This window comes from Lolium rigidum, chromosome 4 (assembly GCF_022539505.1).
Source record: "Lolium rigidum isolate FL_2022 chromosome 4, APGP_CSIRO_Lrig_0.1, whole genome shotgun sequence".
Classification (NCBI taxonomy): domain Eukaryota; kingdom Viridiplantae; phylum Streptophyta; class Magnoliopsida; order Poales; family Poaceae; genus Lolium; species Lolium rigidum.
The window spans coordinates 263,991,067-264,005,110 of record NC_061511.1 but is presented as its reverse complement, the minus strand read 5'-3'; the positions used below and the strand labels follow the sequence as shown (position 1 = coordinate 264,005,110).

Here is a 14,044-nt window from a genome sequence, read left to right as displayed (position 1 = left end):
TGTTCTGTCTCGTGCTGGGAGCTGGTGCTTGGTGCTGTAGTGGTAGCAAAACCCGTCGCTTTTACTATTCCCCTGTTTCTGTTTTATATGTTGTTAGTTTCATGGACCTGTAACCTGGATGGATCTTGCGAACTTGTTGGTTTCATTAAATATTTAAGGTATATTTGAGATTTTTCACCACGAACAGACAACCAGTGAGAAGAACGCTCGATGGGGACCCGTGCTTTTCCCAGAAGCTGTCAGAGCCGCATGGACCGAGTCTTGTGCGCCAAAGCACAAACCCCTCGCCGCATTTCTCTCTTGCTTCCTTCCGCCTGCTCCTCCTCCGGAACCTCAATGTTCCTCCCGCTCCGGCGTCTCGCCGGTGAGATCTCGGCGCCCCTCCGACGCTCCCTCCGCACGGCGGCCTCGCGCCCTCCCTGGGCCATGGTGTGCAAGAAGCCGCAGCTGAACGCGTCGGGGCCGCCGCCGCCGGGCCGGCAGCGCGCGTCCCTCGACCTCAACGAGGCCCCGTGCGTCTCCCAGCTCTCCGTCCCCGCCGACCTCGCCTACCCCGAAGCGGCCGGAACCGTCCGCGCCGCGAGCCGCGACGGCCTCCTCCTCCTCGACTTCGCCGACACCCGCCAGTTCCCTCCGGCCGTCCGCAAGCTCTGCCACAAAAGCCTCCTGCACGAGATGGCCGTGTCCGGCGACGGCGCCCAACTCGACGTCGCGCGCTTCGTCTGCAACCCTCTCAGCGGCCAGATGCTCCGCCTCCCTGCCCCGGACACGGACGCCGCGAAGATGGGCGCGCCCTTCGGCCTGCTCACGCAATCCCCCGAAGGCTCCCACGGCCCGCCTGATAGATTCGTGGTCGCTCAACTCGGCCGCGGGGAAGGGGACAGCAGCAGCAGAGTCCTGCGACGGTATCTGTCCGATACAGGGGAGTGGGACGAGCGGGAGCTGTTGGCACCGTCCACGGCGCCGCTGGCATGGCGTGCGATGCAGATAGACACCGACCATGAGGTGCTGGCCTTGGGCGACCGGCTGTGGTGGGTCGACTTGAGCTTGGGCGTCTGCTCCGTCGACCCGTTCAGCGACCGGCCGGAGCTCCGCTTCGTCGAGCTGCCGGACTGCAGAGCGCTGCCTGCTGCTGAAACAGGTGGCCTGGCACTGGCAGAGAACCCGATGCTGAGCAGGTACCGGCGCCTGGGAGTGAGCGAGGGGAAGCTGCGGTACGTCCAGCTCTGTAACATCCACCAGCCGTTCCAAATCGTCTCCTTTTCGCTCGATGCCGAGACCTGCAGCTGGACGCTGGATCACGCGATTAAAATTGCAGAAACCTCGCCTGATCATATATTCAACGCACCGTGGATTGCTGCCATAGATCCATTCAAAGCCAACGTTCTGTACCTCCAACATGGTGGAGCTGCTGTTGCCCTGGACATGGGTAAGGGGGAGGAGATTTGGAGGAGTCCTCTTCCTGACACAATCGCCCGTCAAATGAATCGCCGCTCTCGTCTATTTCTTCCGTGCGTGCTCCCACCATGGCTTGCATCAAGCTATATCCCAGGTATTATACATAAGCTTCCTCAACCTTCTTGTTTTCACTACATTGGTTACTGAAGCATTGAAAGTTTATTGTCTTCTAATTGTTAGATTGCGCAGCTAACATTTTCTCAAATCATGTGCTTGTTAGAACCATGTGCTGGCGTAGCATGGAATATTTTGTTAATAATAGACACCATTTGTATTGAAGTCTCTGAACTGTGCGATTTGATTGTTCATGTCTTATAAATAGGCATAATCATTGCACATGGGCTCATACTTTTCTGAATTACATTGCCAATACTACCGCTCTTCTTGCTTTGTGTCAATTTTATTCAAGTTTGTGTCTCTACAAATATTATTGAAGGAACCCTTGCGAGCAACAAGGCCAATAGCAAAAGGAAGACTTTGGCAGAGATGCTGGTTCGGGTAGGCCAGAAAAACTGAAGCATGCCGGCTAATTTATCTTTGGTACTTTCTCTTAAGTAACTCTTTCTTGTTTGGGTGCTTCTTCTTTCGTCTGAATTTAGTCACACCTTATTGTTTCTTGCAATGTGTTACTTGCGCAAACTAGGTCATATTTCCAAGCAGTGGCGGAGCTACGTGTAGAGTGTTTGGTCAGGCCACATCACAAAAGAATACTTAGCAACCAAACTCTACCTGTTTTCATGTGTATGTGTGTACTGTGTATATGTCCATCATCTTTGAGCTTTTGACATCGCAACGTACCTGCCACTGTTTCCATGTAACCGTTGAACTAGTTGCCGTAGTTGTCCAATATTTTACTAGAACACCATTGTTAAACTTGAGTTTGGTTCGAGTCATGTTTAGTTACATATGTTTGTCACTTGTGACTTGTGAGAATATGATGATGTTTTAGTTTTTGGACTGTATATGAATATTATGGCTGATTACATTATATACTACTTATATTTCTTCAATCGTGCTACACTTCTAGTGACCATGTTGTAAATGGACATAGCACTAGTACTGAAATGTTATCCATGTTGTACTTCAACACGAATGCTACCCAAGTATGTCATCACCAAAAGTATTTCTGCTTACTATTTTTTTTTCCTTGCAGGTTACTTATTTTGACCAGCAAAGAAGTTGAAGGTGGCACCTGGAAGCCATGAGATCTCATTTTGGGGAAAATTCCGTGACAATTCTGGGCGTGTTCTATTGGCTAATGTAATTCTCTGAAATGACCGGATGTTCTTATGCATCTCAGACTTTTCTAGGTGCACAATGTTGAATAGGATGACTATTGACTATGTTGCATTGACCATAGTTCAGTCTCGGAAATACAATGTTACTTGCAAAAGACTTCATGCGTATGCTCTTTCTTAAATGTCCATGCGCTTAAAATGTTTGGTTCTGATCTGCTTCACTTTATAGCTATCAAAACTGGTAACTGATTGTTTTGCATAGGGTATTTGCACGATAATGATGAGAAATGGTTGCACTCTCTTTAATCTTATTAGTATGGCGTTATGCCCATGGGGGCCTGGCTAAGGCGGAGCTCGAGCTGCTCCCGGTGGCTTGTGGTTGTGTGGCGGCTGGACGCGGCGCTCTGATGGTGCGAGCCGGAGGCGGATGGCGGCGCTTCCCCACCACCCCCCACCCCCGCAATAAAGCTCTTCTGCCACTCTCGATCTGGGCGGTGCTGCGCTGGATCCTTTTCTTCCTGGCCACCCTGGTGGGGGAGAAGAGGAGATCCTCGATCCTCGATGGTGCTGTGTTTGGCAGATCGTTCTTCCCCGATCGCAACACTTGGTGACCAAGCTCGTCGCCGTGATCTTTGGTCAGCAAGGTGACCCTTCTTCAACCTCCGGTTTGGAGGCCCTCCGATTCATCTACTGGGGCTCGAGCTGCTAGAAGGCCAAGTGGTGTGTCCCCGGTCTTTCTGGTGGTTGCCAGTGGCTGGATCTTCTCGCCGAAGAAGAGTATTCGAGCGTGCTGCTCCCTGAGCTTGGTGGAGACGCATGGAGCTCGCCGGGGTGTGGTGGCAGAGGCACCAAAGTCCTTGATCGCTTTTCCTGTTCTTCTTCCAGGGTACTTTTTGTAAATTGTAAGGCCTCATCTTCAAATAGTTGGTTCTTTAGGGCGAGTGATGAAAAGGGGGCCTTACTGTAAAATGTACCTGCCATGTGTGCTTCAATGAAAAGTTCTCCGCTGGGGTCATTGACCCCGTCTTGTGTTTAAAAAAATAACTCAAAGACAACCTGCTCGCTCAAATAAATGTTAATTTTATACACAAGACGGCATTGGTTGTAGAACATGCTCCCTCCGTCCGTAAATAGATATCTTAGATTTATCAAAATTTGGATATATCTAGACACTAGGTAGTACCATTTTCATCAGAAATTTAATTCGGCTCCCGGGTGCGTATGCTCCCTCTACCAAAAAATGGTATTTTAAAGTGTCGAGAATTTTTGACAAAAAATTCTACATGTACAGCTTCATAATATATGTAAAAAAGAGAAAAATCATCTTTTCAAAAGTATTATTTTTAGCACTGAATTTGTCTTTTTTACACACATCATGATAAATAGATTTTTTATGAAACGACTTTGTGAGCGTGTAGCACGTGAAGATGTATGCACTAATTTTCCGTTTTAATTTTTAAAAATTTAAAATATATGTAAGATGCATTTCAAAATAGAGAGAGCATATGCTCCCATGTTCCAAAACACCACTCCCTTTTTCATTATAGTTATCTCTTGTGTCTGATATAAAATGTAATTCGTGGCAGAAAATTTATAGACAAAGTGCACATGTGTTTTAGAATGGATGAATTGACATATTCATCAGGAAGCTTGGATCCAAAGTAGACACGATTATGTTGGAGAGGGCAAAGAACAGATTTTCTACGGTGAAAAATTATGTTGATAAGAAGTTACATTATAGGTTTCGCATAAAAGATCGTTAGTCAAAATAGTAACAACCTAATAACTGTTATACAATCAAGCTAACATATGCTAATGAGATTAGAATGAGACGTTGTCCTTCCTCTATGAAATATTAAATTCATTTCCTCTGGTAAAAACATATTGGCTTCCATAAAGGGTCGACTCAATTTCATTAAAGATTGAATCATTCAATGCACATCCCCTTCGCATGAATAAAGTGACATTGATCTCCTACTTCGGAAAGGATTTATGTTCATACCAGTGTTGTATTGGTGGTGTGCTATATTAATATAGCGGGGCGAAAGCCTATTCAGGAGAGGAGTAGGACCAAGTGACCAGCAATTTGTTCAAACTTGAGTGAAAGAAAAGATGACAAGTTTCGGAAACATGGAGGTGGCATATGGCGCGGTATGGTGAGGACTTTGAATTATTTGCATTTTCTACCAGAATTACTTTGGGAGGCCATTTTGAGGGTCACCCAAAAACCGCGACAACTATTGCGAGCACCCTTAAAGGGCTTGTCTTGACAGACGTCGTTTGGAGGGCGTCGGTGGAGATGCCCTAATTGAACATTTAATGAAATATAAAAATGTCAAATGAGTATCAACTTTTTTGCCTTAAAAGTGAGACCTATATAGGCTGCAGCTAATGTTGCAAAAATTAGAGCTTCAATAGTGCTTGTAAATAATCCAAGAAACACTACAAGTATATGCATCCATCTTTCGGTTCAAGAATTTCACGGGATAGAGATATGGTATAAGAAATAGTCTATTAAGTAGTAATTAAAACAACAACCTAAGCAGCAAAGCATTAAAGTGCACTATTGGCACATATAAGACAGCAAGATCAATGCCGTACAATCTCTATATCTCAAACTAAGGGCAAACATATCTGTTGCAGAGTACGCGAGGATTCCAAGTCTCCAAGATCAGCCACACTCCAGAGCAGCTTAAATCTCTCAAAATGAAGGTTCTTCTCAATAGTAAGTAAAAAACAGAATACTGTATGTTCAAACAATCATTACATGTAGAGATACGTAAGCAGAGGATGTCCCTAATAAAAATTACCCACAAGGGAGTTAAAGTGTGTTGAATTCATCTTTTAGTATAGAAAAATGAGCTTGTCTTGCAACCATACATTGACTTAATTGAGTGCTTCTATAGAATGTTCTGGTTTGAACTTAAAGCCCGAAACAGCTTCCAGATTTCCCCAAAACAAGTAGTTCATGAGCAAACTCCAAAAAACCAAACTTCTCCAGCTTTTCTGCAAAATGGGTCCCCTGGCAGACTGCCACCATCAGCTACTACTTGATTGTTTTCAGATTTAAGAAACCTGGAAACAAAACATTGGAGACATTTTAATATAAACATATAAATGGAATGATTGGCAGAGAAAAAAAGGAGCAGAAAAATTTAAAGTAAACAGAATTGCTGAACTAGTCCATTTACATATGCCACTTTTAAGTTGAAATGAACAATGAATTAGTATTTTGATAACAATCATTTCTTGATTGCAGCAGAAACACACAATGTATAATCATTTTTATGAAATCACAATTTCGAGTTTCAAGCTTGAACAGTTGGTGATAGTATATTTGGGGGAAGAGAAAAGACAATGCTTAATTGGATATTATGGTAACAAGGCGGGGCATCCTTCAGGTTCTTATCAATAATTTATTTCTCAGTTGGTGTACTTAATATTTAATCACTTGTTATGAAATCACAATTTCCACTTTCAAGCATGATCAGTTGATGAGAAGGCGAGGAAAAAGAAAATAAAATGCTTAATTGCATATCATGGTGACAAGGCGAGGCATTCTTCAGGTTCTTATCAATGGTTTATTTCTCAGTTTGTAGTCCTGCACATAATATGTTAATCATACCTGCTAGTTCTGAAACACTCTTTTAGATGATGGAATCTAGTTCAGCAAACACTAATACTCCTAAGGGTCCAAGCTAATACATCAATAGTTTTCAGCAGCATTACATGCTGGCTGATGCTGCCACAAGACTCTACCACCCAGAAGAACTAATTCAATTACCACGCTTAGCATTATACCAAATGATCTGCAAATACTAAATATTTGAGCACGTGTATTAGTTATTACAACACTTGGCTTGGTACTTGGGCATAGACACACTGAAATACTGCCTGACTGAAATGTAATATAATTCTGTAACTAGTATGTGTGCCAAACATATACTACTGTTCCAATAAAACATGAACTAGAATTTAACCAACTGCAGACTGGTATTGATGATAGCAACATATTAGGCAATACTATATACTAGTAAATAATTGACAAAAAGTGCGCAGGATTTCTCTTTGAAATCATAAAGTGAATGGCGTGAGTAACATATATATGTAAGAAGAATACAACATCCTGAACATGTGAATGGATGGCATAGTACCCAGAGATACATCAACTTGTAAACTTGGTGCGCTTCAGTTCGTGTGACTTCCACCAGAACGAACCAGAACATCTGCCAAAGTCTTTTTTTCCCCATCATCCTTACCTGAAAATGCAAATTCCTCTGATGAAGGCACACGAATTTGAAAAACGACTAACACGACACAATTCTTACATACATTCTATCTCTATGCCTTGTACTGATATAGGAAAGCATTCCAAGTCATTATTGGCTTGCTTATAGAGAGAAACCATTCTATGCCTTTCCCAATAGTGCTAATCATTTGACCATTATTGTCCTCACAGAATGATAAACATACCCTTCCCTCGGAACGCTTCTAAATAAAGTCTGGCGTAGCTGGCTGGCAGGAAAAAAAATGAGCGCGCAGGACTACATGAGCCTGTAGAAACATGTAATTGTAGAATTTTCCAACGTGACCATTTCAGGTACATATCTGGAGAGGGGCTAGAAGTTTAAGGTAGGTGACATGGGACATTGGAACTGAGAACTCGAGTTCCAAGTGATATCGCCATTTTAAACCAAAGAAGTGAATGAGAATGAGTAGCATGAGTAGAGTTTAGATAAAATTGGTAGTGCATTTACTCTTAGACCGCAACTTATGTTAGTAGGGTAACTTGGAGGCATCCACACGGCCACTATTATAAACCCAAAAATCCCCTGCCCCAATTGTCATAAGACATGGATATTAGCTAAAGCATTTAAGCGTGTTGAGTACCCACGATGGTGAGGCCACTCCCGACACATGTGTTTAGGACCGTTAGATCTGAGGCTAATCCCAAGTTAAGGAAACCCAGCAAGCTCACAAGGACATGCCTAATGCATAATGTATGAGTATATGTAATGTTTACTGTTAGAAACACAAGCACATAAATAACCCGTTTTAAGAAAATAAAGAAGTCGCCCACACATAGCATATCTAATAAACCACAAATCATAATGTGTAGCTGAATGACCGACACAATGAAACGGATGAATTCAAGAACAGGAAAACTCACCTAGAGAAGCGGCGTGTATGCTGAAGTTCACCAGGAATTTGCAGACAATATGGCAAAGGTAAATTGTTGCAAGGAAAAATGCAGGGATGCCAATGATTCTGTGTGTCTGGGCATGCATACACATAGGAGGGGCATATGTCTGGATTGGGGTGATCATGCAGTACCTCTTCACAGAAGGACAATGGATCATGCCCCATGGTCAACAGTTGTAGTTGCAGAATGGCCATGTGAAAAGGACCAAGTGCCGTGGGGATGGAGACTTCCGATCAAGCTACCGTCGCCCGTGTCTTACATGCGCAAGGCACACGGTTAACGGAAACAGAACCCAGATGAAGCAAATTATAGCAAAATAAAGAACAAACGCGGACGAACTTTTACCTCAGCCATGAAGTGGAAGACAGCAGGTTGAGGCGGAACCATCGCCGGAGATGATCCATCCTTTTCCAATGCGGAGATGGATCCGTGGAGGAGAGTTGAGAAAGCGGACGGATTCGAGACAGGGAAGACGGGAACGGGATCTCGGTTGTTCACGGGGGTGCGGACGAGACCTGCGCAGGGCGGAGGGCGAGGAGCGGGTCCGCGGGAGACGAGTTTTCGTTGCGCGGGCCAGATTAGTCCCACCTCGTTTTTTGAACAGAATTCTCGCTAGTTTAAAAGGACGGACCATGCTAATTCAGTCGCCGAGCCCAGCAGCGTGGGCCTGTAACTCTAGCTTAATTGACCATTAATAGGGGGCAAAGAAGTTGCAATGCGCGCAGTTTGACTGTTGCTGGGTTCAGGTCGTGTGGGCCCGTAAACCTGATTACCAGCGCCTAGATGCTCGCCGGGGGTAACGGTCAAATTTGCAACTTCTTTTTGCTTTTATATTATGTTGCCGATTGCCACAAGAGTGTTAATTTGGATAGCTGAAAAGTACTATCGAATCCGCAAAGTGGCAAACCATCTCTTTAGAGCATCTCCAGCCGCGTCCTCTAAAACGTCTCTTAAAAAGATTTGGGACGCGTCAGACAAAAAAAACGTTCTCAGTCGCGTGCCTCAAAGTCTCTTTTTGTCCGGCGCGACCCAATACAGTGTCCAGCGCCCGAGCCCGTCCCCGCTACACATGGGACATTCTTACACAACGAAAAGCGAGGCGAGGAGGCGCGGGACCGACGCGTCAGCGGCACAGAAAAAATCGCCCCTCTCTCCCGCCAAATCGCGCCTCTCCCGCCACGCATTTCTGCCCTCCCAACACATTTTACCTCCTATCCCGCCGATTCATTTCTCTCTCCCGCCATCGCTACTATGTTCCTCCCGCTGCCGCTACCCTCTCCCCATCTGTGGCGCCACCGAAAGCCCCCAAAAAATGGCCAAGAAGCCGCCGGGCAATGAGGCGAAAGGGGCGAAGGCGCCCTTCGCGAAGCCGGAAGGTTGGACCGACGGTGAAGAAGATTAGTGGCATCAAGACTGTCTGCACTGGAAGATGTCGACGGCGGAGCGGAAGGGACGGAGGGCGGCACAGCTAGAGAAGAAGGCGTTGGCGGCGCACGCGCACCAGCACGCACTGGTCGGGTGTATAGCTGCCACCAACGCGAGCCCATGGAGTACTTCGGGCCCAGTGTACATTCTATGACTGGTGTCTCCGTCGACATCCGGGTTCTACAACGACGACCCCTCCGCTACTCCCGGGTGCGTGACGCCAAACTTGTCACTGCACTACTAGGATATGCGGCCGCATGGCGTCTTCAACCCCAACGCCGTCTTCTTCTCCCCGGCGTATGAGCAAGTGCCCCAGCGCGAGCCAAGACCCGGTGCGGACGACGCCCCGTTCACTGGCCGCAGAGGCCCGCTCGAATTTGAGGGCGCCGGTGCTGAGGAGAAGGGGGGGAGGGGGAGGAGGGGGGAGGGGGTGGAGGACGACGACGGCGAGGACGAAGAGGGCGGCGATGAAGAGGACGACGAGGACGCGGGTGCCGCGGAGGATGGCGATGATCTCGTCGAGGTTGACGCGGCCGGCGTAAGGAAGAAGAAGAAGGCGTCGGGCACTGATGGCGTGTATTTCACACGTTCGTTGGAAACCCCAAGAGGAAGGTATGATGCGCACAGCAGCAAGTTTTCCCTCAGAAAGAAACCAAGGTTTATCGAACCAGGAGGAGCCAAGAAGCACGTTGAAGGTTGATGGCGGCGGGATGTAGTGCGGCGCAACACCAGGGATTGCGGAGCCAACGTGGAACCTGCACAACACAATCCAAAGTACTTTGCCCCAACGAAACAAAGTGAGGTTGTCAATCTCACCGGCTTGCTGTAACAAAGGATTAACCGTATTGTGTGGAAGATGATTGTTTGCAGAGAAAACCGTAAAACAAGTATTGCAAGCAGATTTGTATTTCAAGTATTAAAGAATGGACCGGGGTCCACAGCTCACTAGAGGTGTCTCTCCCATAAGATAAAAGCATGTTGGGTGAACAAATTACAGTCGGGCAATTGACAAATAGAGAGGGCATAACAATGCACATACATGTCATGATAAGTATAGTGAGATTTAATTGGGCATTACGACAAAGTACATAGACCGCCATCCAACCGCATCTATGCCTAAAAAGTCCACCTTCAGGTTATCATCCGAACCCCTCCAGTATTAAGTTGCAAAGCAACAGACAATTGCATTAAGTATGGTGCGTAATGTAATCAATAACTACATCCTCGAACATAGCATCAATGTTTTATCCCTAGTGGCAACAAGACAACACAACCTTAGAACTTTCTCATCACTCGTCCCGGTGTCAATGCGTGCATGAACCCACTATCGAGCATAAATACTCCCTCTTGGAGTTAAGAGCAAAAACTTGGCCACAGCCTCTACTAATAACGAAGAGCATGCAAGATCATAAACAACACATATGTAATAACTTGATAATTAACATAACATGGTATTCTCTATCCATCGGATCCCGACAAACACAACATATAGCATTACAGATAGATGATCTTGATCATGTTAGGCAGCTCACAAGATCCAACAATGAAGCACAATGAGGAGAAGACAACCATCTAGCTACTGCTATGGACCCATAGTCCAGGGTGAACTACTCACTCATCACTCCGGAGGCGACCATGGCGGTGTAGAGTCCTCCAGGAGATGAATCCCCTCTCCGGCAGGGTGCCGGAGGAGATCTCCAGAATCCCCCGAGATGGGATTGGCGGCGGCGGCGGCTCGGTAAGGTTTTCCGTATCGTGGTTTTTCGCCTCAGGGGTTTCGCGACGGAGGCTTTAAGTAGGCGGAAGGGCAACGTGGGGGCCACACGAGGGCCCCACACCACAGGTCGGCGCGGCCAAGGCCTGGGCCGCGCCGCCCTATGGTGGCGGCCCTCGTGGCCCCACTTCGACTCCTCTTCGGTCTTCCGGAAGCTTCGTGGCAAAATAGGACCCCGGGTTTTGATTTCGTCCAATTCCGAGAATATTTCGTTACTAGGATTTCTGAAACCAAAAACAGCGTAAAACAAAGAATCGGCTCTTCGGCATCTTGTTAATAGGTTAGTTCCAGAAAATGCACGAATATGACATAAAGTGTGCATAAAACATGTAGGTATCATCAATAATATGGCATGGAACATAAGAAATTATCGATACGTCAGAGACGTATCAGCATCCCCAAGCTTAGTTCTGCTCGTCCCGAGCAGGTAAAACGATAACAAAGATAATTTCTGAAGTGACATACCGTCATAACCTTGATCATACTATTTGTAAACATATGTAATGAATGCAGCGATCAAAACAATGGTAATAACATGAGTAAACAAGTGAATCATAAATCAAATACTTTTCATGAATAGTACTTCAAGACAAGCATCAATAAGTCTTGCATAAGAGTTAACTCATAAAGCAATAAATCAAAGTAAAGGTATTGAAACAACACAAAGGAAGATTATGTTTCAGCGGTTGCTTTCAACTTATAACATGTATATCTCATGGATAATTGTCAACATAGAGTAATATAACAAGTGCAATATGCAAGTATGTAGGAATCAATGCACAGCTCACACAAGTGTTTGCTTCTTGAGGTGGAGAGAGATAGGTGAACTGACTCAACATAAAAGTAAAAAGAATGGTCCTTCAAAGAGGAAAGCATCGATTGCTATATTTGTGCTAGAGCTTTTATTTTGAAAACATGAAACAATTTTGTCAACGGTAGTAATAAAGCATATGAGTTATGAAAATTATATCTTACAAGTTGCAAGCCTCATGCATAGTATACTAATAGTGCCCGCACCTTGTCCTAATTAGCTTGGACTACCGGATCTTTGCAATGCACATGTTTTAACCAAGTGTCACAATGGGGTACCTCCATGCCGCTCGTACAAAGGTCTAAGGAGAAAGCTCGCATTTTGGATTTCTCGCTTTTGATTATTCTCAACTTAGACATCCATACCGGGACAACATGGACAACGAGATAATGGACTCCTCTTTAATGCATAAGCATGTGGCAACAATTATTATTCTCATATGAGATTGAGGATATATGTCCAAAACTCGAAACTTCCACCATGAATCATGGCTTTAGTTAGCGGCCCAATGTTCTTCTCTAACAATATGCATGCTCCAACCATTAAGGTGGTAGATCTCTCTTACTTCGTGACAAGACGGACATGCATAGCAACTCACATGATATTCAACAAAGAATAGTTGATGACGTCCCCGTAAACATGGTTATCGCACAACAAGCAACTTAATAAGAGATAAAGTGCATAAGTACATATTCAATACCACAATAGTTTTTAAGCTATTTGTCCCATGAGCTATATATTGCAAAGGTGAATGATGGAATTTTAAAGGTAGCACTCAAGCAATTTACTTTGGAATGGCGGATAAATACCATGTAGTAGGTAGGTATGGTGGACACAAATGGCATAGTGGTTGGCTCAAGGATTTTGGATGCATGAGAAGTATTCCCTCTCGATACAAGGCTTAGGCTAGCAAGGTTATTTGAAACAAACACAAGGATGAACGGTGCAGCAAAACTCACATAAAAGACATATTGTAAACATTATAAGACTCTACACCGTCTTCCTTGTTGTTCAAAACTCAATACTAGATGTTATCTAGACTCTAGAGAAACCAAATATGCAAACCAAATTAGCAAGCTCTAAGTGTTTCTTCATTAATAGGTGCAAAGTATATGATGAAAGAGCTTAAACATGAGCACAACAATTGCCAAGTATCAAATTATCCAAGACATTTTAGAATTACTACATGTAGTATTTTCCAATTCCAACCATAACAATTTAACGAAGAAGAAACTTCGCCATGAATACTATGAGTAAAGCCTAAGGACATACTTGTCCATATGCTACAGCGGAGCGTGTCTCTCTCCCACAAAGTGAATGCTAGGATCCATTTTATTCAAACAAAACAAAAAACAAAAACAAACCTACGCTCCAAGCAAAGTGCATAAGATGTGACGGAATAAAAATATAGTTTCAGGGGAGGAACCTGATAATGTTGTCGATGAAGAAGGGGATGCCTTGGGCATCCCCAAGCTTAGACGCTTGAGTCTTCTTAGAATATGCAGGGGTGAACCACCGGGGCATCCCCAAGCTTAGAGCTTTCACTCGACTTGATCATATTGTATCATACTCCTCTCTTGATCCTTGAAAACTTCCTCCACACCAAACTCGAAACAACTCATTAGAGGGTTAGTGCATAATAAAAATTCACATGTTCAGAGGTGACACAATAATTCTTAACACTTCTGGACATTGCATAAAGCTACTGGACATTAATGGATCAAAGAAATTCATCCAACATAGCAAAAGAGGCAATGCGAAACAAAAGGCAGAATCTGTCAAAACAGAACAGTCCGTAAAGATGGATTTTATTAGGCCACCAGACTTGCTCAAATGAAAATTCCCAAATTGAATGAAAGTTGCGTACATATCTGAGGATCATGCACGTAAATTGGCTTAATTTTCTGAGCTACCTACAGGGAGGTAGACCCAGATTCGTGACAGCAAAGAAATCTGGAACTGTGCAGTAATCCAAATCTAGTACTTACTTTACTATCAAAGACTTTACTTGGCACAACAAAACATAAAACTAAGATAAGGAGAGGTTGCTACAGTAGTAAACAACTTCCAAGACTCAAATATAAAACAAAAATACTGTAGTAAAAACATGGGTTGTCTCCCATAAGCGCTTTTTT

The 14,044-nt window shown here is 44.6% G+C and overlaps 1 protein-coding gene across 1 annotated transcript; it reads left to right on the top strand.

Annotated features, from left to right (window-relative positions):
- The first annotated feature begins 316 nt into the window (after positions 1–316).
- On the top strand, positions 317–2,151 carry LOC124706699. Its single transcript, XM_047238369.1, has 3 exons — positions 317–1,552; positions 1,895–1,998; positions 2,102–2,151. The coding sequence occupies exons 1-2, from the start codon at positions 337–339 to the stop codon at positions 1,972–1,974; spliced, it is 1,296 nt and encodes a 431-aa protein (XP_047094325.1). The 5' UTR covers positions 317–336; the 3' UTR covers positions 1,975–1,998; positions 2,102–2,151.
- The last annotated feature ends 11,893 nt before the right edge of the window (positions 2,152–14,044 follow it).